This window comes from Stenella coeruleoalba, assembly GCF_951394435.1.
Source record: "Stenella coeruleoalba genome assembly, chromosome: 15".
In the NCBI taxonomy this organism is placed as follows: domain Eukaryota; kingdom Metazoa; phylum Chordata; class Mammalia; order Artiodactyla; family Delphinidae; genus Stenella; species Stenella coeruleoalba.
In genome coordinates, this window is record NC_137161.1 from 50,232,968 (window position 1) to 50,259,264 (window position 26,297).

Below are 26,297 nucleotides of genomic sequence, written 5' to 3' on the forward strand. Positions count from 1 at the left end.
AGGGAAGCTGGAGCCCAGGACCTGCTGAACACAGCCAGCCCAACAACCAGGCCGAGGGCACAGGGTGCCACAGGGGGACATGGCCAGAGCAGAGCCACCAAGAAAGGGTGCCGGCCACAGAGCAGTTGCACTGGTGATTTGAGCAACCTCAGTGAGAGAGACAGGTGGAGTGAATTTTATTTAACCCAGTGTAACTACAATATCACCCCCTTAACACATAACCAACACCTGAGCAGCTGAGAACACAGTGCCTGCGCTCTCCCCACACCGGGTCCTGAAGCCGGGTGCGCTGTGGCCAGTCTTGCTTCAGGCCAGCACTGACACTCAGGTGCCTCACCCCACCCAGGTGGCCCTGCTCTCTACTGTTGCCCAGACCCGCCCACGAGGGCTGTTGGGGGGCTTCCCTGTGACAAGGTCAGTGTCTCAGAGGCAACCCCTTGCCCAGGAAACCCAACGCCCCGCAGCCACACCACACACCTTGGAGCCCAGCGGGTCTGCGTGCTGACGGGGCGGCCCGTGTTTTGGGTGCACCTGAGCTTGCAGACAAGGACAGTGGCCAGGATGCAAGGAGAGGGAAAGAGTGCCTTCCCCGAGGGCTCTGCAGCGGCCCCAGGAGCAATGGGGACAAGGATGCAGTGGCCAGGGGCCTCCCTTCCATGGGCGTGGGGCGGCCCCAGGTGCTTCCCCACTTGTGGGTCTCTGAGCCTCTCGCCTGCATCTCTCTCTCGGCGGTGTCCCCGCTGGGGCACTGCCTATCTGCACCACACATGAAGGAGGGCTGCATCCTGGGTTGCCCCCCCCCCCCACCAGTGGGCCTGTGAATACTGGGAAACTGGACCGTGGCCCACGCTGGATGGGAACGAGAAGCCGGCACCAGTTGTCTGGGTACAATTCCTTTATTTCTCCCATTCAGATCCCCACACTTGGACCCCTGTGCCCCCCATGGAGGGCTCCCCTGCCAGGATGGAAGAGGTCTTTTGCGGCCCCATCCCCTTGAAAGAGGCTAAAAGCCAGGTGGAGTGCCCGCCAACCTACCACAAAGGAATCCACGGACCTCATCACAGAAGTGGGCTGGGGACGTGAGTCACTTTAGAAAAAAAGTCCCGTGGGGCACTGGGGACACAGGATCCCAAATCTGGCACTGCCCAGCCTGGGAGGGGTGCATCCCTGCTCTGGGCTCGCCAGCTCTTCCCAGAAACAACCTGCCCCCAACACACTGGAAGCAAAGCTGCCCCAGAACATCACTCGGGGCTGGGGGTCCTCAGGGGCCCATGGGGCCCCCGTGTGCTGAGAAGACCCGCCTTCCCTGTGCCGTCCACATGGGCGCTGTGATAGAGGCATGGCTGGACTTGGGGGTCCGGGCCCACAGGAATGTCTCAGCTCTCCCCTTTGGCCCAGACCCCGGCTCAGAGCCCACTGCACCAAGTGGGTGTGGCTTGGGGTGCACGGGTGTCTGGGAGTGCGGCTCCAGGGTCTGCTCTCCAGGTGGTCCTGCTCCCCCGAGCCCTCGCCTTCATGAGTTCAGCTTGTGTTTCTGCCCAGACCCCAAATCTCACGGCTGCAAACTGAGCTGAGGGCTGAGAGGGACAGGACCAGAGGCCTCTGCTGCAGCGAGTCGCCCAGGCCTCCAGCTGGCGGTGCTTAGGGTGCACTGCTTCCAGGCAATGGGCCCGTCCTGGGGGCTGCAGTACTCGGACCCACAGGGCCCAGCCTGCCAGCTGTCACACGTGCACACACATGCAGATACATACGCACACTTGCGGTCTCTCAGAAAAAAGAGCAGCAGTTCTACAAACTGACTCCTCGAAGTCAGGAAACAGGAGGCTGGCGTGTGAAATCTTGGAGGGTGAAGGAATGAGGTCGGGGGGGAGGGGGGCACTGAGAACACGAAGAGACCACATGTGTCACACGCTGGCTGGGCTGTCCCCGAGGTCTGGAGGACGCTGGATCCGCCGCTGCCTGGGGAGCGAGGCAGGCACCCCGGGGGAGGTGCCAGGGCCTCACGTCTGGGCCAGAGAGAGCTCCTCTAGGCCCCCCTTCCCAAGCCGGTACCTGGCGAGGTCCTTCCTGGTCACCAGCCCGACCACCTGTGGGAGCAAAGCCAGGTCATGGGATCTAGCGGCCTCTGCCTCTGTGGATGCCGCTCTCCCGTGTGCAGAGGACAGCACAGTCTGGGGGAGCCCTGCGGGTGGGCAGGCAGGTTGGTAGGCTGCAGGCAGTGGGCTCCCCCCATCACCTGATTGCAGTTGTCCACCACCACGAGGTGCCTGAGGCCCAGGGCCCGAAACAGCTTGAACACCCGCGGGAGAGATGCCTCCTGCAATGCAGACGCAGCCTCAGCTCGCCCGCCGGCCCCTGCCCCACCCCGGGACAGGAGCGGGCCAGGACCTGCCGCCCCCCTGCCACACCCCCGCCTCAGCTAGCACATCCTGCTCTGTAGCCACCTCCACCCTCCTACAAAGCTCGCCCCCCACCCGTCTGCAATGGCCAGTGAAGCCAGAATGCCACCAGGGGTGGTGGCTGCATGAGGCTCTGGAAGTGGGGGTCAGGCCCCTGCTCCCCACCGCCCCTGCGGCACCTGGGGCACCGTGTAGGGGGAGGGGTTCATGAACTCGGAGAGGTCCATGGTGCACTCTCGCTCGTCCTGGGACACATGGATGGACTGGATGGGGGGGAAGCGCGGGTAGGCATCACGGAAGTCCTTCAGCCGCAGCCGGCGCCGTAGCAGGCCCATATAAGAGCGTTCTATGAACACCTGTGGGCGGGGGGCAGGCAGTGGGTGGCAGCGCCTCAGAGCCCAGGGCCCTGCCCGGCATCTCCTGCCACCCCCTTCTCCTGCCACCCCTGACAGCCTACCTTGTGCTTGAGCAGGACGATGAGCTGGGAGCGCAGGATTAAGCCCTGGAGCCGGGCTGGCTGCACAAGAAACAAAACACCCTTGTCTGCGGAGGACCTGGGACTTGGGACCTAGGGCCTGCCCTGCTGGCTGGTCCAGAGGGGCCAGGCAACAGCACCGGGACGCCTGGGGGCTCCAGCCAGGGTCCCCAGCGATGCTGGCTGCCTATGGGCACTGGCCCTGCTACAGGCATTTCACCTGCACAGGCTCATGGATCCCCAAACGCCCAGGAGGGGAGGCAGGACCCCAATCACGAGGTGCTGAGAGACCATAGCATTTGTGGGGGCGAAAAGCGGACCGTGGCCCAGACGTCGCTGCACCTTCCATCGGGACCTCCTGACAGGCACAGCTGTGACTCCTCAGCTGGGGGTGCAGCTTGGGGTGTGACCACAGGACACATAGGCGCATCAGTAACTACCCAAGCTGCGGGAACAGCGCTCACATGGACCTGTCTTCACAGCCGTGTGACCAGCGGAATTCTTCCAGAAACCCCAGAGTAGGGCGTCCACATTCACGGGAACCATGGCCCCCAACACGCCCCACTCGCCAGCACAGATGATGAGCCCGCTTCCTGCAGCTGGGTGGTACCTGCGTGCCGTCGGCATCCTCCACCACAGGGAAGCCATTATGATTGGACGCCGTGCTGCTCAGCACATCCACAATAATGCCCACCTTCTCCCTCCTCCGCAGACAGGTGACTGGTGTGCTCATCACCTCCCTGTAGAAGAGAGACGCTGTGATCCACCACGGGGCAGAGGAAGCTTCCCGAACAGCTCAACATGCAGGAAGTGGCCGGACTCAGGAAACCTGGAGACAAGGTGGGCCAGGAGCGCAGACCCCCAGGTGCTGCCCTGGGGGAACCAGCCCTGCACCCACGTCCTGCTCCAGGCTGCCCCCACCAAGCCTCCCAGGGCGTCCAGCACCCGCCCCCCAGCCTGCGGGCCTGCCCCGGGGAGGGGTACCTGGCGGTGAGCGAGTGTGAGGTGACTGGGGCTTCCCAGTGCAGGAAGGGCACACTCTGCAGCTGGATGTGCATGTCGTACAGGCCCTGGGGAGAGGACGGGTACGGCCATGCAAGAGGCTGCTTGCGGGGCAGCCTCCACAGGGCCCCCTCCCTTGCGGCGGCCGAAGACCGCCAGTCTTTCTCCCAGCCTCAGGCTCCGAGGCCAGGGGCACAGGGAGGGGCTGCAGAGCGAGGGCGAGCAAGGCAGGCGGCCTCTCCCACAGGCCGCACCTCGATGAAGACATCCCCGACAATCTTGGCGGTCATCAGCACCAGCATGATGGGGAAGCCGTAGGTCACATTGCTGGTGGCCTCCATCATGATGACTGTCAGGCTCAGCGTCATCCTCACAATCCCACCTGCCAGGAGGTGGGGAGGGGAAGGGAGGGTTGGGGGCACGAGCCTCTGCAGGCTGCGCCGCCGGCCCCTCCCATGTTCCCGTGCCGTGTTCCCTGTGCAGCTCCCGCTCTGTCCGTGCAACCCTGTGTACCGGCCCCCCCAGATAGCACCAGATGGGGACAGTGACCCTGCCCAGCCACACGCTGGGGGAGTGGCCCTCCTGACCTCCGGACGCCCATGTTGCAGCCAGCACTCACCCAGCTGGGCAGCTGCTCCCATCAGGGCGTACTTGCCAGGGTCTGCCCAGACCTGCAGGGAAGACAGAGGGGATGCTGGGGGAAAGTGGCAGCCAAACCCACCAAGATGCACTGACAGCACTGGGCCCAGGAGGAAATCCTACAGTTTACACAAAAAATGGTCTGTGGCAGCATCACCTGAGTTTGTAAATACCCTAGCTGTGCCCGCTCAGGGATGCACTGAATGAACTCTGCCACCTGCAGAACTCGGCAGCCTAAGACAGGAGGGTATGCACTATGGCCGGGGCGGGGGGGCGGGGGCACCCCGCGTGTGTGCAGTGACCGGAGTCCGTGGACAAATGCCTGCGCCACACCAGGGAGCCTAAAAAGGAGTGAAAATCGGACTCGTGCTACAACATGGATGAGCCCTGAAAACATGGTGCTCAATGATGAGGCCAGACACAGAAGGCCATGAAGCGTGATTTCGTGAATCTACAACAATCAGAAGAGGCGCATCCATGGAGGCAGAAAGCTGATTAGTGGCCACCAGGGGCTGGGGAAGGGGGACACAGATGTGACTGCTTAATGGGGACAGGTTTCTTTTTGGAGTGATGAGAACATCCTGGAACTAAGCAGTGATCACGGTTACACAGCTCTGTGAACAGGCTAAAGAGCCACCCAACCGTTCACTTACAGAAGGAGAGAGTTTATGGCAGGGGTCCCCAACCTCCGGGCCATGGACTGGACCGCACAGCAGGAGGTGGGCAGTGGGCAAGCGAGTGAAGCTTCATCTGCTGCTCCCCACTGCTCGCATTACTGCCTGAACCATCCCCCCACCCCCGTCCACAGATGTCTTCCACAAAACCGGTCCCTGGTGCCAAAAAAGGTTGGGGACCACTGGTTTATGGTACGTGAGTTACGTACCAATTAAAAAAAAACAAAATTAAACTAAAAACCGTGTCTGGAAGGAAACCTGGGATACATGACCTGGACCCAGTGAGGGGAGGCTTGCTGTGCGTCTCTTACAGTTTTTGTTTTTTTTTTTGCGGTACACGGGCCTCTCACTGTTGTGGCCTCTCCCGTTGCGGAGCACAGGCTCCGGACGCACAGGCTCAGCGGCCATGGCTCATGGACCCAGCCGCTCCGCGGCATGTGGGATCCTCCCGAACCGGGGCACAAACCCGTGTCCCCTGCATTGGCAGGCGGACTCTCAACCACTGCACCACCAGGGAAGCCCCTCTTACAGTTTTTTAAAGTCTTACTTGAACAACTAAGATGCAAATAGAAGACTCACAGAATAAAGACCAAGGAGCCTACGGAGGCAGGTGGGAGGAAGAAGCCAGAAGGCAGCTCCAGGGCCAAGGCCTGGACACCGCACTCCCAGGCCCCAACTCCTGCACCTGCCCCCATCCTTCTACACCACGCTCTCTCCCAACACCCATGCCCTCCCTGAAGGCCACACGCACGCACGACCCCTGCTCTGGCCCACGGTGGCCCTAGTGGGCACCGGGAACACCGTCCCTTCCTCCCAGCCCAGCCGGCCCCTAAGACCCCCACTCACTGCGGCCCCGGTGAGGTAGGACAGGGAGATGCCAAAGAGCCGGCCCCAGGCAGCTCCGATGAGCAGGGATGGGATGAAGACACCGGCCGACACCGTGAGCCCGTAGGTCCAGCAGGCCAAGAAGAAGTAGACCAGGGTGAAGAGGCCGAGCGTCATGGGGTTGTAGGAGCCTGCAGACAGGGCGCTGGCCAGGGCTTGCCACACGGATTCAACCCCAGGCGGAGCTGCCTGCCCAGCAGCCCGTCAGAGCCTCCTGGTCACACCCAGACCCCCAGAGTCACCCCCTTCTCAGAGGCCAGGGTGCCGGGTCTTGGGGGCCCAGCACTCAGAGTGTGAGCACGGCAGCCCAGCGGGCAGGGCAGAGGGGAGCTGGGGCCACCGGGGCCCAGAGCTGCCAGCAGGATGGTGACCTGGGCCAAGGGAAGGTGGCTGCTGAGGTCTGCATGGAAAAGGGTGGCACTGAGACCACCAGGGGTCAGGGGAGGGTGCAGGAGGGAGGCCATGGCCGCCACGGCCACCACCCTGCACCAGATGACTCCAGAAGTGGGAAGACGTCACACAAACCCCGGAGCCAGCACCCCCAGGGGGCCTGTATGGCCCGCTCAGCATCTTTGGGGGCTCGGCCTCCCCCCCGTTTAAAAGCCTTTCTGCTAAATCGCGTGAACTCCCACAGCGCGCGCGCGCGCACACACACACGCACGCATGCGCGCGCACAAATGTGAGAACCAGGGAGTTCCCAGAACTAGTATGTCAGGAAACAACTAGAGCCACAGACAGACGGGCAAGCACGTCACAGCAGCCACTCTGGATCTCGGGGGTGTGCCCCTCCTCCCCGCCCCCACCCCGCGGAACCGACAACAGGGGAAGTGGAAGCAGGTCTGTGCCCAGTCTGAGCCTGTTTGTTATTAAGAACATGAAGCTGGGCAAGGCACCTCGCTGGTATACGAGTCACCAGGCTGTTTTCTGACTGAGAGTGACCTCTGCGAGCAGCGCCCAGAAGAAAAACTCATCCTGGGAGGTGAGACTGTCTTAATGAATGACAGGACGGCCTCCAGGGAGGGAAGGAGACACGTGGGGAGCTTGGCTGGGCCCCTCCCAAGCACTGGCCACCAGCCAACCCCAGGCTGCCAGCCCCCACGCTCCAGTGCACTCAGCCCTGCAGGGAGGCAGTGGGGGCTTGGCCAGAAGCCATCAGCCAGGCCTGGGCCCAGTGTCTGTGGGCTGGCTGCAGACCAGGCCAGAGGGAACAGGCCCACATGGGGACCTGCGTCTGACAGCACAGAGTGCAAAGCATGGGCACACACCTGGGGGGTCGTGGAAAAGGCTGACCACGCTCTTCTCTGGGGTGTTGAAGAAGGCTGCAGCCATCGAATTATACTCGCCATCGGCACAGAACAGCTGCAAAGTCAGGAAAGAGAACAAGCCAGTGGGACACAGTGTCCTGGCCTGGACAGCATCAGGCACCAAGCACACAACAGGCGGGTCAGGCTGCTGTCTTGGAGGGGAGGCAGGACCCAAGAGCCAGACCCTGGCCCAGTGAGGGCTTCAGAAGCCATCCGGCCAGGCAGGGGCTGCATGGCGAGTCTGTCCCTGGGGTACGTGGGGATCCAAAGGCTCACGTTTGGAGCACGCTCCCACAGTTCACTGGGCAGACTGTGGGTCCCTGCAGGCCTTGACCAGGGCAGGGGCTCCGTGCAAAGCTGTGTGGGTCAACCCCACAACCCCACCAGAGCCAGCCATGCACCCCAGACCCACATCTGTGACAAGCCTGTGAGTACACACTCCACAGCCACCGGCAACCAGCAACCGCTTTCGGTTCTGGATGTTTCCCATAAACAGAAACCACACGATGTGTGGCCCTTGCTGTCTGGCTTCTTTCACTCAGCAGTGTTTGCCAGGTTCATCTGTGTGGGAGCACGTGTCAGAGCTCCAACCCTTCCTACAACTGAGGAAACCCACTGTGTGGACGGACCAGGCCGTGTTCACCTGCTCGTCACTGACGGGCACAGGGGCTGCGGGCAGTTGTGCCGCGGTGAGCGTGTGCACGCGAGTTTCCGCCTGCAGGCCCACAACCCCACCTCCACAGTCCCCTTGCAGAACCTGTCAGGCCGCTGCTCTGAGAGGACCGGGGTGAGACCCCAGGCCGACGTGGCACCCACCCATGTCTGGGAAGGCTCACCCTGCCCCTGCCCCGGCTGCCTACCTGGAGTGGATAGGACACGGAGCTCCCCTGCAGGGGCTGGCAATCCCGGGACGAATAAATCAGCACGAAGGCAACCGTGGCCGTGACGGCGGCCACCAGCATGGCCTCGATCACCTGAAGGCAGGGCCGGTGGATGTACCTGGAGCAAAGAGCCGGGGTGGACTGAGCTGTGGGACGGCTGGGGCGGCAGCCAGGGCAACCTGAGCCTGCAACTCGGGAGAGCCGTCCAGGATGCTGAGCTCATCTGATGACCAACCCGCCCTGGCTCCTGAACACTCTCAGGCTGCCTCCCGGATGCTCCCCAACCTCATTTTATGTTAGTGCAAAAAGACAAGAAAGGAGAATGCCAAGACCCACCCCTACGGCTTCAGAAAACCAGAAAGCTCTCATGATGGCTCTCCTAACAGCAGAGGACCTGTGTTGGACCAAACGTGCCCAAGTCAGGACGGCCCCGTACAAACCGCGCTGGCGCTGACATGAGAGGCCCAGAAGAGCATCAACCCAGGGCCGCGCCAGATCCATGGGCTGTGCCTTCCCTGCCAGGGGACATCCTCCAGGCCCCACCCGTCCCCCTGCCGAGTGGGTCTGTCTCCTCAGGTACAAACCACCGTGGAGGAGTGTGCTTGGCACGTGGCTTCCCCATGGCCCCGTGGGCAAGAGCCCATGACCGGTCAGTTTTCAGATGCCCTGTGTGGCCACACCTCTCAACTCAGTCCCTGAACAGGTTTCTCACCTGATTCGAAACATCGTCAACCAGTAATTCAAGGCGTTGAACACAGCTCCGAGAATGCCACCTGGGACAAGGAAGGAGCTGCGTGTCCGGGACTCGGGAGGAGAAGCAGGCTGCCCAGGCAGCAAACGCCCGCTGGGTGGAGGGCTCACGTCCCACGGGCTTTCAGAGTAAGGAGTGTTGCCCAGGTCCGTCTGCTTCCCAAGGGGCTGTCATCAGCCAGAGTGCAGCTCCGGTCCTCCCAGGGTCGGGCTCCCTCCCCACTGCCCCGGGCGGTCCTGGGACAGCCAGCAGGGGTGGAGACCACGTGCTTCTCTGGCCCTCGAAGCCGGGTCAGGCCTGGAGCCCCGCAGGCCCTGTCCCCACTGGTCGGCGCTGTCCCACGCGGGGACGGCCCTTACCCACCACGCCCATGGCGATGAAGATGGGGATCTCATGGATTGTGTACACCATCGTCTGTGCAGAGGGAGGAAGAGGAGACCTTCTGTGAGGAAAACTGCCACCAGCTCCTGCTCAGACTCGGGATCGGACGTTTCACAGGACACACCTGTGCACGGGAACCCTGGTGCTTTCCTGCAGGGCGAGGAGGCCCCCAGAGAGAAAGGCCGGGTGCTTGGGCAGACCGCCTGCCTTCTCACACGGCGGCTCCGGGGGGCCGCCTGAGCTTTTGCCAAAGGGTAAGTGAGGGGCCATGAGCAAGGGAGAGGATGCTGGTGACCTAGCCACCCAGGACCTCTGACGCATCCACAGGTGAGGACCAGCCCCTGAGAGGCTCCCTGGGCTCAGCAATGGCAGTGTGCAGCGCAGGCCGCCCCAGAAATGCTGCCTGCGCCTCTCGGCCTCCAGAAACTGCTGCAGGAGCGCTGGCCACCAGTCTAGTGATGTTGCCTGACAGTCTGCAGGCACCTGAGCCACTCCTGGAGTGCCCGCTGGCTGACGGGCGCCACAACCTGTGTGGCCGGGTCACGTGCACCCTCCTGGAGCACCTCCAGCTCCAGGTGCTCACAAACAAGGGGCCTATCCCACGGCTAACAGCTAGACCTTTCCAGAAGCCCGGCTCTCAGGCCGAACCTTGAGTAAACAACCTGGGCCCTGCTCATAGAAAGAACCAGAGAAAAAAGGGGACGATGCAGTGGGTTACCTCAGTGTCAAATCTTCCAAAATTGATGAGACCGGGGCTGGACAGATCCCACACGTTTCCATGGTAAATGCTTAAGACGAAATTCAGGGTGAAGGTGGAAATCATGGAAGCAAAGAACTGCAGGCGGAAAAAGATGAGTGCCGTCAGAGCCGTGGTGATGAGTTGCGGCAGTGTGTACAGCGGCTGAGCCCAGGGCCAGAGGGTGGGGAGGGGCTGCAGCAAAAGGGCTGTCTCCCCTCCTGTCACCTGGGTGGTGCCTAGACCCTCCGAAGGCTGAGGGAAGGTGGCTCGGAGCCCCACTGGCTCGGCCAGGGTAAGAACGTGTGCGGGGCCTGGGGTCCCGATGAGGACGGAGGAGAAACAGGCCTACGGCTCAGGGACCCACCAGCTGGACGGGAAGCTCAGGTGCAGACCCCACAGTGTGGGCCAAGAGCCATGCGTCCACCCAGCCATGAAGGCCCAGTGCCAGGGCTGCCCGAACTCGGGAAGGTGGCCGTCCCAGGCACTTACAATTCTCCACGTCAGGAACTGATTCCAGAAGGATGCACCCTCCTCCAAGCTGAACAGGACCCCACCTGGGAACAGCCAGTGGCCCAGCCCTGAAGTGCCCGCCCAGCCACAGACAGCCCCTCACCCACTGCCACCCATGCCCCCAGACCCCAGGACACCAAGCCCACGACAGAGGCAGCCATCGGGGCCTCTTGAGAAGCCCACCCCACACCCTCACCAGGCACTGAGTCCATAAACCCCAAAACCACCCCTCTCACAGCAGGGAGAGCCTGGCTCCCCCTACACGGGCAGTCACCAAGCTCTCAGACCAGGCAGGGCCGCCCTCCTCACCTACAGGGGCCCCAAACGCAGCAGACACTCCAGCCGCAGCTCCTGCTGAGACAAAGTCCCGTTTCTCTGTGTCTCTGCGGAAGTACTCAAAGATCTGAACCAAGACAGACGGAGACAGGGTCTCAGCCAGTGCCTCCAAGGGCACTTCTCTCAGAAAGGGGGGAGGTGGGCCCAAAAGTGAGGAGGGAGGGGAGGGAGGAATGTGGGGAGGCCTCTGGACAAGCCACTCATCAACCATGGGGCTCACAACCCGCAGAACTGAAGAGTTGGGTCTCGGGCAGCTTGCCTGCCCACCAACATCCAGAGAAAATAACCCATTCACAGCAATATTTAAACACTGAGGTTTGTGCAATAAAGACCAGAACTGAGCACCAGCAGCCCACACACATGACCTTCCCGACCTCTCTAGGCCACGCATTCCTGTGAGCTTATAGCTACAGGTCATTTCCTTGCAGAAATGCACACTCATCCAGAGCACCAAGGCAACAGGATGCCCCCATGGACAGGATGCTAGGGACCCTCAGAGGCGAAGGGAAGGAGGCTGCAGGGGAGGCAGGGGCCCAGCCCTGGGGGTATGGACGTGGGCGCAGGGAAGACCCACCTTGAAATCCCGCTTCAGTGACGTGGACCTCCCCTGGGAGACCCCAGCAGCAATCACGGAGCCCGAATGGATCATTGGTCCCTCCTGGAAGGCACAAACGGCTGCGTTCAGATGGGCGCGGCTCTGGGGCGGGGACACACCGGCCCCAGGCCCCACGGGTGCAGAGGGACTCAGGCAGGGGTAGCTGCACTCTGTTACCTTCCCCACAGCCAGTCCCCCAACCACGGACAGGATCACGCCAGACACTTTGATCACCAGCGTCTGGAACACAAAGGAAATTGCACCAAGTCTGATTAAAGGCCACACGTGGTCCAAGAACCTGAGCGACAAACTGCACACGGGAAGGGACCTAATCATGTGAGCCCTCGGCAGGCATGAGCACCAAAGAGGGGGCCGGCACCCACGGCGGGCGTCCTGGGGGAGGGGGAGCTGGCAGCTGATGCTCTCCTGACGCCCATCTCTTCAGCCCTTCTGTCCCAGGTGGTCATGTACACACAGAAGACACGCAAACAGCAGCTATCACTCCGTCCTCGGGCTCCGGGCTCCAGGCTCCTGCACCCGCACCTACCTCGGGCCCTGCCCTCCTGCTGCAGGGCACGGAGCACAGGCACCCCCACCCCTCCTGTCCGCTCCCCGGAGTACCTCCTCCCCAGACAGAGCAGGAGAGATGCTGCCAGCAAACCCTAGACCAAGGCACACCAGCTGCACACCCTGAAATGATCACGGGAGGAAACCTGACCTCCCAACCCCCTTGGAATCAGTGTGTTACCCAGAAGATCATGCTCAATGAGATTAAAGAAAATTCTGAAAAAACTCACCACTCAACACAGCTACTCTCATTCTGAAATACTAACCACCGCATGGAACTTAAAATGTCTACGTGGTTGCAATCGTGACAGATGTACCTTCAAGTATTTTTGCGTCATTCAGAATGTACGACAGTTTTACCATTTTCCAAAGAAAGTTCACATAAAACCTTCCAGCACACCCACACGCAGGCTCGTCAGCAGCAAACAGCACGGGTCTGGGCGAGTTTTGGAGGCGGAGGTGGACAAATGACACACTTCTCACCCAGCAAGGAAGCCCCTTGGGCTAAGCCCTGAGCTCCCGGCGGGGCCGCCTCGTGTCTCACCTTGAGCCGGACCACGTGGGGGATCTTCACCCCGTTGAGGAAGCACTTGATCTGGGGGATCCCGCTGCCAGCAGCGACTGGCTGGAAGGAGGGGCGCCAGCACTGAGTCTGCAGGCCGAGTGAGCCGCCACTGCCGCCGCCACCGCCACCAGGCCCAGGAAGACGCGCCACGCAGTGCCCAGGTCGCCCAGGGTAGCGGCTTCTCGCCTCTCCCCACTGATACACAGAGCAACCACCGAGGGGAGGAAACGCCTCGGGCATGGGAAGGCTTGGTGTCCCCAAGGCAGGCGGGGGTGCCCAGGATGATGGGAGGCCCACGTCACACACCCGCTGAGGGGCCAGCACTGTCGCACCCTCTGGGGGACACTGCACTGCACCCCAGACAGAAGCTCCTGGACGCTGCCCCTTCTTCCTTCCAACGCCCCGAGGGAAAAGCAAGGGGGCACAGGAAGGAAGGGTGCCCCAGGAGCGTCTGACCCCTCGGGTGGGTCCCTCCACCCGGACCCCTGGGCTGAGCGCTGCCTCTGCTCCCTGCTGTGTGAAGTGGGCGAGGGAGTGTGCGGGTGGATGGGCACGGCCGCCAGGGCCAGGGTTGGAAGGCCCAGGTGGGCTTCGTTTTGGCTGAACCGCCTGATGCCTAGCAAGGATTCCACTACAGTCTAGCCAGTGAGTCTCACCGGGAAGACGCTGCGGGGGGTTGGGGTGGGGAGCGGTGGAGGGGCCCACCTACCTCTATGAAGGCGACGATCACAGAGCCCAGGAGCACAAAGGCCACATTGAGCGAGGCCCACAGCAGGAGGGAGAAGGACAGCCCGCCCCGCGCCGTGAACTTGTCAATGTCTGGGCTCGTCAAGGACCACGCGGGGTGGTGTCACCCAGGCGCCACTCCCCAGTGGGCTGCACTCTGGACTCTGGGACCTGGAGCACTTACTGGGCATCTCAGGGTCACCACAAAGCCTGACCCCCAGACATGCAGCCCCTGCCCAGTCACGTCCCCCGGCCAATGGCATAACACAGGTGGGGGCTCCTCCTGTGGACCCGCTGGCTCTGGGCAATCACAGACAAAGGATACTGTCCTTGACGACCCGGTACTTTAGGCCGGCCAGCTTCTCCACCACGATGTCGATGAAGCAGGCCACGAGGCCCGTGAGGATCCCGATCATGGCACAGATGACCCAGCGCTTTATCTCCACGGTCCGGAAGGCCTGCGGCAGCGGGCATGAAGGGGGGCGCTGTCACAGGAGGGTGCAGAGGCGGGACGTCCCGTCGTGGCCTGCTCTAGTGACTGCCACCATGCACAGGGCTGCCCTCAGGACCCTGAGTCCCAGGAAGAGCAGCCCCACCGACATCTCAGAGGCCGTGGAGCACTGGTGGGACAGAACTCCCCAACCCGGTCATAACTGGATGCTGACGCTCCAGCCGCCACAGCCACCACCCCTAAGAACAGCTTCCTCAGTGGTAATGATGTGACACCCGCACAGGTCTCTGTGCCGGGCAGCGGCCAGCGCTCACTCCGGGACACCAGCTGGAGCCAAGAGGGGAGGGAGGTGGTGGGGACACCGTGGCCATGAGGCCCAGCTGCCCGCCAGACTCACTGTGTGATTGATGCGCCGCTCCTCCTCCAGGAACAGCTGGTTCTCGCTGTTGTCATAGTCCAAGCTCTGCGGACCGGGCAGTAGAAACACTAGTAACTGACCCCAGCTCGCAGGTTCAGGTCGGCCACCGCGGGAGAGGGCAGGGAGCAGGGGGGCCCACCTCATACTTGAGGGACAGAAGCTTCTCGTTGTGCGGGATCTCCTTGGGGAAGGGGTGAAGGGGGTCCATGTCCTGCGGGAGGAAGAGGCAGAGCTTGACAACCCAGCATATGTAAGAACGAAGCAGAACGAGGAAAGGGCCACGCTCACTCGTCCCGCAGGGCGGGGACTCTCCTGAGCCCAAAGCTAGACAAGCACAAGGCAGGAACTGGCAGACACAGACTCTCCACAGGACACCAGCAGGCAAGGTCCCACAACACCACAGCCAGGCGGGTTTATCCCAGGAACACAAGGTGAGTTGACCCCCAAAAAGCAATTAGTGTGGTGGGTTGACCCCCAAAAAGCAATTAGTGTGGTGGGTTGACCCCAAAAAAGCAATTAGTGTAAGATGTCTGTGGTCCACGTCCAGGTTCTGGCACCAGCCTCTGACCCACCCGCTTGGCATCTCTGGGTGACGAGTGTGTCTGGGCTGGGGCTGGAAGACCATCACAGGATTAGCGGGCTGGAGACACAAGCAGCTCATCTCTAACGGCCAAGGATTTAATCAGTCCTGCCTGTGTAATGCAGCCTCCACACAAACCCCAAATGGAGGGGTTCAGGGAGATTGCAGCTGGTGAATGTGGAGGTGCTGGGAAGGTGGCTCCTAGGGAGAACGTGGGGGCTCTGCACCCCTTCCCACACCTTCCCGGGGCATCTCTCCCACCTGGTTGTTCTCAAGTCATGTCCTTTATGATAAACCAGTAACATAAGCAAAGTGTTCCCTGAGTTCTGCAAGCCATTCTGGCAAGTTATGGAACCCGAGGAGGAGGCGTGGGAACCCCGATTTACAGCTGGTCAGTCAGAAGCACAGGTGACAGCCTGGACTTGTCACTGGCATCTGAGGTCGGGGGGTCTCGTGGGACTGAGCCCTCAGCCTGTGGGTCTGCACGGATGCCGGGAAGTTAGGGTCTGAACAAACTGACCTGCAGGACACTCAGGTGGTGTCTGGACAATCAGAGGGTGAGTTGGTATGAAAGTAAAAACAGTTTGATACTGTTCCAATAGAATAAAGGACCAAGTCCACATGAAATGAACACCTCAGTAGTCACAAAAAGCATCTGACAAAACTCAACCCTTCGTGATAAAAACACTCAATAAACCAGGAATAAAGGGAACTTCCTCAACCTGATCAAGACACCTATAAAAAACCCACAGGTGGGCTTCCCTGGTGGCGCAGTGGTTGAGAGTCTGCCTGCCGATGCAGGGGACGTGGGTTCATGCCCCAGTCCGGGAAGATCCCACATGCCGCGGAGCGGCTGGACCCGTGAGCCATGGCCACTGAGCCTGCGCGTCCGGAGCCTGTGCTCCGCAACAGGAGAGGCCACAACAGTGAGAGGCCTGCGTACTGCAAAAAAAAAACAAACCCACAGGTAACTTCATGCTCAGTGGTGAAAGACTGAAGCTCTTCCTCTGAGATCAGGAACAAGACGAGGATGCCTGCTCTGGCATTTCTACTCAGCACTGTCCTTGTCCAATTAGGCAAGAGAGAAAAGTGAAAAGCATCCAGATTAGAAAGGAAGTGAAACTCTTCTTTGCAGATGACATGGTCTTATGTGTAGAAAACCCCCAAAAGTACACTAAAAACAATTAGTATTAATAACACATTTAGTAAGATTGAAGAATATAAGATCAGTATACAAAATCAAATGCATTTCTACGTACTTGCAATGAACGATCCAAAATGAAATTGAGAAAACAACTCTATTTACAATAGCATAAAAAGATACAGAAAATAAACTTATTCCTAAAACACGTTTAACAAAAGAAGTGTAAGACTTGTACACCAAGAGTTGCAAAATATTGTTGAAAAAAACTGAAGATGTTAATAAATGGAAAGCTATACTGTGGCTCGGGACATTTGATGTTAAGAGTCAATGCCACCTCTAAGTTCCAGCTGGCATTTCTGAAGAAACTGACAAACTGAGCCTAAACCCCACACGGAGATACGCAAGGGATCTCGAAAGGCGAACACCTCCTTGAGAAAGAAAAACGATGTGGGATGATTCAAAGTTCCTACTTTTGAAACTTACTACAAAGCTAGTCATTAGCAGAGTGTGGCCCGGGCGCAAGGACAGACAGAGAGCCCAGAAACAAATCCGTAATGCAGACCCAATGCAGCCAAAAATAAATAAATAAATTTTTAAAAAGTGAAAAAAAACCCCACAGAAACTGACCTTCAACAATGGTGCTGAGACAATTCAACAGGGAAAGAGTAGTTTTCTCAAGAAATGGTGCTGAGAAAACTGAGCATCCATATGCAAAAGAATGAATTTGGACCCTTATCTCATACCATGTACAAAATTAGCAAAAAACAGATCAAAGATCTAAACTACAGAACTCTTATAAGAAAAGACGAGCAAATCTTTGTAACCTTGGCTTAGGTGATGGTTTCTTAGACATAACACCCAAAGCACAAGCAACAGAAAACAGATCAAATGGACTTCATCAAAATTAAAAGCTTTTGTGCTTCCAAGGACACTGGCAGAAAGTGAGACCACCTATGGACCAAGCGGAAGTTTTTGCAAATCCTGTAACTGATGAGCAACTTGTGTTTAAAGTATATGAAGATCTCTTACAGCTTCATTATAAAAACACAACCTGATTAAGAAACATGCACGCGGTCTGAACAGAGTTCCTCCAGAAGACATGAAGGACACACGGTACCAGCAGCCTCAGGGAAATGCAAGTCGGAACCATGAGCCACCTCCAAGGAGGAAGTCAAGTGCAAGTCTGGGGGAGGGGGTTTCGGGAAATGCTCCCCTGGCAGCTGCTGGACAGTTCGACCCCAGCACAGGGGCAGGAGAAGTGGACATCACCCATCCAAGGGCCCACCACCCCGAGACGCCCTCCTGCAGGCCCCACACCTGCCCACGGCACCTGCCCCCCAGCTCGCACACAGCAGCTAGCTCAACGGTCCTGGCCTGACATGTACTCCCCAACCTCTGCTCATCGGGCAGCCTCAGGGGACAGGGCCCCGCAGAGCAGCCTTCCCTGGTCGCCCAGACTCTGCAGACCCCACTGTCTGCACGTCACTCTGTCCCCATGCTCTGCACAGAACCGCCAGTGTCTGCCATCCTCTTGTTCAGGTTTTCCGTCTGCCCTCTGCTAGGCTGTGGCTCCACAAGAGCAGGCCTGACTTTCCCAGGAAGGGGCCTGGCATGAGCAGGAGCTCCAAAAATGGGAAAGGACGACCACTCACAGGGTCCAGAAGCTCATCATCCAGTTCCACGTTGCTCATCTGTCCGATCCGGAAAAATGCTGAATGGGGTGACTAGAAGCAGAAGAGAAATCATAGGCCGCTTAGCTATGGGGCCGGGCTGCACTGTGCACTACCCCATTGCCTGGCCCTGCACTGTGCACTACCCCATTGCCTGGCCCTGCCTGTGGAGCACAGAGCCGCACCTGCCGTGTGGGAGACTCCAGCAGGGCCAGTGCTGGACCCCAGGCCCATCCCCATGACCCACAGCCTGTCACTGAGGAGCCCAACCTCCAGATGGGAAGCCCCACCCTCCCCTGTTCTACAGTGTCCTCCTGGCCACCCTCCTTCCCCGGCCTGGAAAACCCTGGTGATTGAGGGCCCCTCCTCCAGGAGCCTTTCTATCCCCCCACCTCCAAACCCCATCTTTCTCTGTTCAGCCCCATCATGACACTGAGTGGCTACCAGGTGGGGACCCATCACAGGCCTCCAGGCAGGCCCCCCAGATATGTGCCCCTTTCCGGGGCAGGACCTTTCTGAAGCGGGGCTGCACTCCTGGGCACAGGGGCAGGTCAACCACAGAGGACGGACACCCTGGCACATGACTGCCCTCATGCCCACTGCCAGGCATGGTGGAGGCCAGGACTAGGGAACAAAACACAGGCTGCTCACAGATGCATTTCAGAGAAACAAGTCATGCTGCAGGACACAAACACTGTGTGGAACATACGGCATAAAAACACAACCCGTGGCTTCCCTGGTGGCGCAGTGGTTGAGAGTCTGCCTGCCGATGTAGGAGACGTGGGTTCGTGCCCCGGTCTGGGAGGATCCCACATGCCGCGAAGCGGCTGGGCCTGTGAGCCATGGCCGCTGAGCCTGCGCGTCCGGAGCCTGTGCTCCGCAATGGGAGAGGCCACAACAGTGAGAGGCCTGCGTACCACAAAAAAAAACAAAAAAACAAACAAACAAAAAACACAACCCGGTGCTCCTCTGAAACGCCGCCTGGCGCCCTGCCCTGCCTCTCCTCTGGCGGAAACCACGAAGCAGTGCAGGAACAAGGACCACAGAGCCCGCCATGCCAGAGCCCTGAGCACACAGTGACTCCAGCACAGAAAGTTTAATTCAGCAGCACTAGCCCTACGGCTACTGGTGGTTACCAGAGGGTAGGGGGGATGAGGGGGCTTTGGGGACACTGGTGACTCCTCTGGGGGATGTCGAGCCTCCTGGGGCTGCTGTGCCCAATCACACAGCCTAGGCGTCTGAAAAACAAGAAACGTGTTCTCTCCAAGCTCTTGCACCACAAGTCCAAACTTGAGGTGTCAACAGGGAGGGCCCCCTCTCAGGGTCGTGTGGAGGATCTTCCAGCCTCTGATGGATGCCGGCAATCCTTAGTGTTCATTCCCTGGCTTGTGGCCACATCACTCCAATCTCTGCTCCGTTGCCACCGGCCTCGTGTGTGCGTGTATACATGCACGCATGTCTCTCCTCTCCCATGAGGACACCAGCCTGACCACATCGTAACTTGACCACAGCTGCAAAGGTCTCAGACACGGGTTCCAGGTCAGGGGTGGAGACATTCCGGGGGGCACTGCGCACCCCACGGCAGGTGGTAACTTGTCAGGTGTGTTCACTAGATCATCATCCTGCTCCACCGTGTGACTGCACTTTTCTCTATGTATATACAGCAAACGTCGGTACAATAGGTGGGTGAGGAGAGAAATATAGCCATTTTCTTTCTTAAAAACAATCGACAATGCCCCCAAACTGCTGAATCTGATGAGAAAGGCAGGGCGGGCCCTCCAGCTCCAAGCACGGGCAGGAATGCCTGGCCCGCTGGCCCAGAAAGGATCGCAGTTCCAGAGTGAACTCAACCCAGGAGGGGGCCCGGAGCTGCAGCCTCTGCTCCCTATGCATACACGAGTCATCAGGAAAGGTGTGCCAGTCGCCAGCCCGTCCACAGCAACACGGAACAGGGACGTCTCCACGGAGAAGACGGCGTGCAAAGACAGGCAGATCTGAAAGTCGGACTGTGAAAACAGAAGACCCATCTGCCGTCCAACCCAAGACGGAGGCCACAGACCAGGTGGTCTGGCCGTTTGTACCTCACTCTTCACTGATGGACTGCACCCCATGATCACTCCCACCACACCAAGTCAGCCCCCGCAGAGCAGCGCCTCTGCCACCTAAACAGTCCCCGAGGCTGAGGCTGCAACCGCGCACACGGCTGGGGGAGAGGGGGGCAGAACGGTCCACATGGCACGGACTCACTCGCTCAGGTGACAACAGGTCCTCAGCACCCGGCCGGGAGGACGCCAGGTGAGCACACACCTGCACCAGACAGCTCCATTCTGGACCCGGAAATGCGCTCATGCGGAGATGGCGCTCCCATTACAACTCCCAGGCACACCCTCTCCCACCTCCAGCACCTTCCTGGTTTCATCACCTCTTTTCTGAACTTTATGGGCATCTCTTAGGAAATATCTTTTGTGATGAAAGAAGCCATTTACTGGAAGTTCAGTGATTCATCTGTTCTGTCTGTTCCTTTCTCATTTCTTAAATGCAAGTTAATTACTAGCAGTTCCTCAAACTATTGATACACACAACAGCCTGGATGAAATCTCCATGCTTTCGAAAGAACTGAAAGATTTCAGACCATGTGGCTCCAGAGACTGGATGTGCTCGTAAGGTCAGACCCGGAGGGAGGACAGATTTGGGGGGGAGGGGGTGACTGTAAGAGGCAGGACAACGGCACTGATGGACGTGCTCACACACATCCACACGTGTGACAATGGCAGGGTGCTACTCACACACATTGTGCCAACATCAATGCCGGGTTCGGCACAGTACTACCGTGAGGTAAGACAGAACCATCTTGGGAAACTGGAGGAAGGCACACAGGCCCTCTCTGTACTGTCTTTTCAACTTCCCGTAAGTCTACAATTATTTTAAAATTTAAACGCAAATGATACTACATCAAAGTGAAGAACTTCTGGGCTTCCCTGGTGGCGCAGTGGTTGGGAGTCCGCCTGCCGATGCAGGGGACGCGGGTTCGTGCCCCGGTCGGGGAGGATCCCACATGCCGTGGAGAAGCTGGGCCTGTAAGCCATGGCCGCTGGGCCTGCACGTCCGGAGCCTGTGCTCCGCAACGGGAGAGGCCAAAACAGTGAGAAGCCCGCGTACCGCAAAAAAAATTTAAAGAAAAAGTGAAGAACTTCTGTGTACCAAAGGAAACAACAGAGTGAAAAGGAACTAGCCCTACAGAATGGGAGAAAATTACAGATCATGTAACCGATAAGGGTTAATATCCAGAATACGTAAAGAACCCCTACAACCCAACAACAACGAACAAGCGGATTAAAAAAAACAGGCCAAAGACTTGGGACATGAAGATCAAAACCACAATGAGATACCACCTCACAGCTGTGAGGATGGCCAGGGTTAAAAAACAGAATAACAAGCACTGGTGAAGATGTGCAGAAACAGGAACCCTTGTGCACAATTGCTGGGAGTGTTATATGGAGCAGCTGCTGTGGAAAACAGTATGGCGGTTCCTCAAAAAATTAAAAATAGAAATTACCTTATGATCCAGCAATTCCACCTCTTGCTATCTACCAAATGAACTGAAAGCAGGGTCTCAAAGAGGTATTTGTACACCCACGTGCCCAGCAGCATTTTTACAGTAGCCAAGGGGTGGACGGAGCCCAAATGCCCATCGACAGATGAATGTATAAACCTAAGGTGGTCCATCCACACAATGGAATATTATTCAGCCTTAAAAACAGGGAAATCCTGTCACATGCTACAGCATGGATGAATCTGGAGGACGTTGTACTAACAGAAAGAAGCCAGTCAACAAAAAAACAAATACCCTATGATACCACTGCTATGAGACGTCAAATTCACAGAGACAGAAAGCAGAATGGCCTTTGCCAAGGGCTGGGGGAGGGGTGGGGAGTCAGTGTTTACTGGGACAGAGGTTCAGTGTGAGAGGATGAGAAAGTTCTGGAGGTACTGGGGTGATGGCGGCACGACACTGTGGATGGACCTCATGCTGCCAGACTGTACACTTAGACATGGTTAGGATGGTAAATTGTGTTATGTGCTTTTACCATCATTAAAACAAAGTTCACAGACAATTTAAAGGCCGCCTGCCGCCCACTCTGCCACTTTGCATTTTAACCGCCCCTCCCAGCCCAATGCCCCCAAGCACTGAGGGCACAGGGCCTCCGTAGCCAGGGGCTTACAGTCAGAAAAACCAAGCTTCCCATAAACAAAAGTCAGTGTAAACCGTGAGAAAGGCTTTGAGGGCGATAACAGAGCCTGAGGGAGAGGCCTGACCGATTCGGGGTTGGGGAGGCGCATTAGGCTGAGACCTGATGAATGATGTGCAGAGGGGGCCGGATGGGAACAGCCCCGCCACTGCACCTCACTTTCTGAGTGCTGCAGCCTCTGCCCGGAAGGCCTCCCAGGACCCTCTGCCTAGGCTGGGCCCACCCTGGTCCTCAGCTCTCTGCACTGTCCGGTGGTACCCACATCCTCTCCTGCCCTCCCCCAGACTCTGAGCCCCTCACACTAGACCTGGGCAGGTACCACTAAAGGCCTGAGGGAGTCCTCAGGGGAGGGTCAGCTGAGGGGGCAGGCCTGGACTCTGCAAAGCGGGGGAGGAGGGGGAGAGGAGGGGGGGAAGGAGGAGGAGGAGGAGGATAGTACAGGGCGCTGAGGCAGAGGGACTTCCTGGAGGGGCTGCCCTGGGGCTGGGAGCCAGCTACGAGAAAGATGGGGTGCTCCCTTACATTGAGCAGAGCTCAAGGGGCCAGTGGGGATGGTGATGACCTGCCCTGCAGCTTGCCTGCACATGACCCCCTCCTGGCCCCCCATACTCCGACCGTAGCCCGTGGCTCCAGGTCACCAGGGCAGAACACCCCAGTTCCCAGAGGAGTAAGTGCCCCAAAACTGATACTAAACACTAACCTGAGGGTCCTACCCCTCAGGCTGCCTCAGGCGGAGCTTCCCGAAGCTGAGGTCCCTGGAAAGGACCCGCACTTACAACACTGCAAATACCCACCCCCACACCCGCAGCCTCTGTTTCTGGCTCAGATTTCCCTCTGTAAGTTTTCAAAATGCTCTGCTTCCTGCTGCCCACATGACCATGACTTGCTGGCTGACCTCACCCTCTCCTTGCCCCAGGGGTGGACAGGCAGCAACTTGCTGGATGACCCACCCTCACCCCACACTCAGGCACAACAGGCCGAGGGCCGGAGAGAGGGTAGAGCAACCCTGAATGGCCTGGTTCCAGCCAGATGGAGGCTGAGCTCAGGCCGGCCCCCAGCCCACCCTGCCTGGGGCTGCCCAGAGCAGCCACCTCATGGTGCCTGGCAGGTTCCCATGCCGGGTGCAAGAACACCAGCCTCCAACTCTGGACGCCCTGCAACAAACCATGAAGGACCAGGAGGTGGCAAGACAAGCTCTCCTGTCCAGCTCACCAGAACATTCTCATAGAGCGGTTGTTGGCCTGGGCTGTCACTTTAGTTCAAACGACCCTGGTCTGAGAGCAGCTTACAAGCCGCCGTCTGCTACAGCGAACTCAGCCCTCTGGTCCAGAGCCGACCCTCCTGCAAGAAAGCCGGCCTCGAGGAGTTCAGTCATTTGCACGGGAGTCGCCCCAGGAACAGCAACTCAGAGATGATCACTTCCAAGCTGCCGTTTTTAATACCTCTGAGAGTAACTAGCGTTTACCACCTTGTGACAGGTGGTGCTCGGGGCTGGAAGCATATTAGCTTTCCTGCTGGTGAGGAGCCTGAGGCACAGGAGGCTGCAGCACTTGCCTCTGCTGGTCCAGAGCAGAGTTCCTAGCACCAATGCCTCCAGCGCCCCCCTACCCCATCCACGCAAGGCCGTCTAAGGATCCTTCAAGGCTGGACTCTCCAGCTTCTGAAGGATTCTGCCACAAGATAAAGCTAAATTCGAAGCCCGCAGCTGTCCCCTGCAGGTCGACCCCGGTTCCTTCCCCCAAGCGTCCACTCCCCACTCCGACTTACTTCCCAAATGCTCACTCCCTTTATCTTTCCCCTCTGTCCACCCATCTGAGGATCATGCACTCTTCCAAGACAGGACCTAGTGTGACCTCTCCTGCTTTTGGGGTCCCTCACACCTTCCTCACAGAGCACTGGGCCTGGTTTTCCAGGAGCCTGGAGCCAGGAGGAAGGAAGCTGTATCATGTACCTCTGAGTCCCAGGCAAACTGCATGCAGCCGAGGACACGACACGCACACAATAAATTATGTTTTAAGTCACTTAAGAGCAGCTAGTCACTTGTTATTAAATGCAAATGAACAAACAAAAAAGGTCGCAAAGGTTCTTTTAAGGGAATGAGTTTTAAGGGAAGAAATCAACAGGTTATTTCAAAAAAAAGCCAACTCCTGTGTCTATGCATAAAGAAAAGTGGGAAACTCTTGAGCACATTCAGTCCCGAAATAAACCCCAATTCAACCTCGAAGCTTCCAATCTCTCTACCTGTCACCCTTAAAGCCAAGCCAGTTTCATACTTCTGGTTTGTAAACTTCAGATTACCTTCTTTTAAAGAGTAAAAAAAGAAGCAAATGTTGTGAGAAGAAAACAACAAAGCATCCATATCCCCACCACTGCAAATTCTCCCCTTTCACGTCACTTCTCATGCAGACACAGAAAGCACTTCAACAGAAAATCCCACTCAAGGAACAGACTTTGACCTTCATTGTCTGATGCATTTCTGGGGGCTGGGGAAACCTAGATAAGCTCTAGACAAACAGCCTGATACTTGAATTCTTCCTCATTAAACACCACACAAGTGTTTAATGAACAGATCTAGGATAGGAGGAGAAAAACGAAAAAACAATCACAAAACCGAGTAAGGCCAAGCAATCAACAAAAGAAGTTCATTAGCTCAAAATTAACACACACGGAAATTCACTTAAGGACGCAAACTTCTGTGCTGACCTGCAAAGCACATTTCAACCACTGTGCTTCAATTTCAATGAACTGCTAAGGGAAACTGAACGCACATATTTGTCATTCCTAAGGTCGCCCTGAAGGCCTGTCCCGCTCCCTGTAAAGATGCAGCCCCCCAGATATTCCCACTGCAAAAGCAAACTCTGCAACCTAACCTCTTAAAATCTCTTGGGGTTCAAAAGCAGTAAAAATAGTTGCTCGTGTATACAGTGTTCCAAAAAAAAGAAAAGGAAAAGGTTACCTAAGCAGAAGACCATCTGCCTTCCCTTTAAATCCACTAAGAAATAAACTGTGAGGAGATAAATTAGCTTCATGCTACCGGGACTCTACAGCAGCGTGCGACTGGGCTCTCCCACGCTCCTTAACACCAAGATAATGGGCCGGCTCCTCGACCCCGAGAGTCACCGGGCCGAGCGCCTCCCAGCGTCTCCCAGGACTCCAGAACCCCGGGTCCCAGGTTCCGAGCTCGCCCTGCCGTTTACCAAGGGGTACCCGAGGCGCGTTCCCGCCTCTGCCACTAGGACTGCCCGAGCACGGACTCGCCGCGTCCCCGCGGGCCCGGCTCCCGGCACCGGCAACCGCGGCGCGGACCCGACCCGGCCCGCCTCTCCCTGGGCTCACCGCGCGGACGGCCGCAGGCCCAGCCCCGTTCAACAGCGGCGTGGCCTCCCCGGCCGGCGCCCCAGGCCGCGCCGCCCTCCGCAGCAGCGGCGCCGCCTCGTCGTCGTCCACGTCGCGTCCGGACCACGACACCTTTTTGGAGACGTTGGCCATGTCCCGCCGCAGAGGACCAGCCAGGCAGCGCCTTGGCCGTGTTTGTTCTCGTGACCCGCGCCTCGGCCACGTGACCCGGACGGCCGTCACGTGGCCCAGACGGCACCCGCGTGCCCCGGCGGCGGCTGCGGGACGCGCGCGCGCGCGGCCTTCTGGGAGTTGTAGTCCCGTCGCCTGGTGGACTCGCCTGTCAGGCCCGATCACCACGTAGCAAACGGTTGTGCTGAGGACACAACACAGCCCTGTGGCCTTCCTGCGGAAAACGCTCCACTGATCCCATCCCAGGGGGAAAATGCAGATGAACCCAAATTGAGGGACACCTGCTAAACAGCTAGCCAGCTCGTCCCCTAGTGTCAGCGTCACGAAAGACCAAGAAAGACTGAGTGACTGCCTTGGATGGAAGATAAAGAGATGGGCAACTGAAGGCTGCTCGTGGGCCTGGCATTTTGGGGACAATTGGCAAAGATTGGATCTGCACTGTACATTACATAGCGGTGTTATAGCTGCGCCCAGTCCCCCAAGGGTGATCTTTGTCTGGGGGTCATATCAGAAAAGTCCTTTTTCTCAGTAGACATACACTGAGATATTCAGGGGTTGTGATGTGATGTCTGCAACGTAGTCTCAGATGATTCACAAGCTAATGGTAATCACAATACGTAGCTACCAATAGTGGGAGAAAGAAAATGTGGTAGGATGTTAGCAGGTGATGAATATGGGGTAAATATAAATGACGTGCAATGTAGTCCTCTTGTAACTTTTTTCTTTAAACTTGAAACTTTTCAAAATAAAAAGATTTTAGAAGTTCTTTATAGGCTCTTCCTCCACATATTTCAAAATAAAACCAAAATTGAAACTAAAATAAGAGG

General features: G+C 58.1%; 1 protein-coding gene across 2 annotated transcripts; it reads right to left on the reverse strand.

Annotated features, from left to right (window-relative positions):
* Positions 1 to 886: 886 nt before the first annotated feature.
* CLCN7 (chloride voltage-gated channel 7) lies at positions 887 to 25,742 on the reverse strand. 2 transcript variants are annotated; one of them, XM_079946420.1, is made up of 25 exons: positions 25,279 to 25,448; positions 17,675 to 17,746; positions 14,438 to 14,509; positions 14,278 to 14,343; positions 13,755 to 13,887; positions 13,413 to 13,522; positions 12,683 to 12,763; positions 11,749 to 11,811; positions 11,551 to 11,634; positions 10,950 to 11,043; positions 10,620 to 10,684; positions 10,110 to 10,226; positions 9,370 to 9,424; positions 8,972 to 9,032; positions 8,239 to 8,377; positions 7,340 to 7,433; positions 6,036 to 6,205; positions 4,496 to 4,547; positions 4,131 to 4,258; positions 3,859 to 3,944; positions 3,485 to 3,614; positions 2,857 to 2,916; positions 2,579 to 2,755; positions 2,237 to 2,317; positions 887 to 2,087 (listed from the first exon to the last, which is right to left on the reverse strand). In XM_079946420.1, exons 1-25 carry the CDS (start codon positions 25,429 to 25,431, stop codon positions 2,001 to 2,003), a joined length of 2,430 nt encoding a protein of 809 aa, XP_079802546.1. In that variant the 5' UTR covers positions 25,432 to 25,448; the 3' UTR covers positions 887 to 2,000. The 2 variants fall into 2 exon arrangements, with proteins under 2 accessions (XP_079802546.1, XP_079802545.1); XM_079946419.1 differs by lacking the exon at positions 17,675 to 17,746 and having other exon boundaries at positions 25,279 to 25,742.
* Between the last annotated feature and the right edge of the window lie 555 nt (positions 25,743 to 26,297).

Bases quoted from the DNA above. Each gene is read 5' to 3' on its own strand.
- CLCN7 (XM_079946420.1), bottom strand. From the start codon at position 25,431: ATGGCCAACGTCTCCAAAAAGGTGTCGTGGTCCGGACGCGACGTGGAC. The intron at 14,344-14,437 runs GTGGGCCCCCCT...CCCGGTCCGCAG, and splicing joins TTCTGTCCCTCAAGTATGAG to AGCTTGGACTATGACAACAG. The intron at 13,888-14,277 runs GTGAGTCTGGCG...CCGCTGCCGCAG, and splicing joins AGCGGCGCATCAATCACACA to GCCTTCCGGACCGTGGAGAT.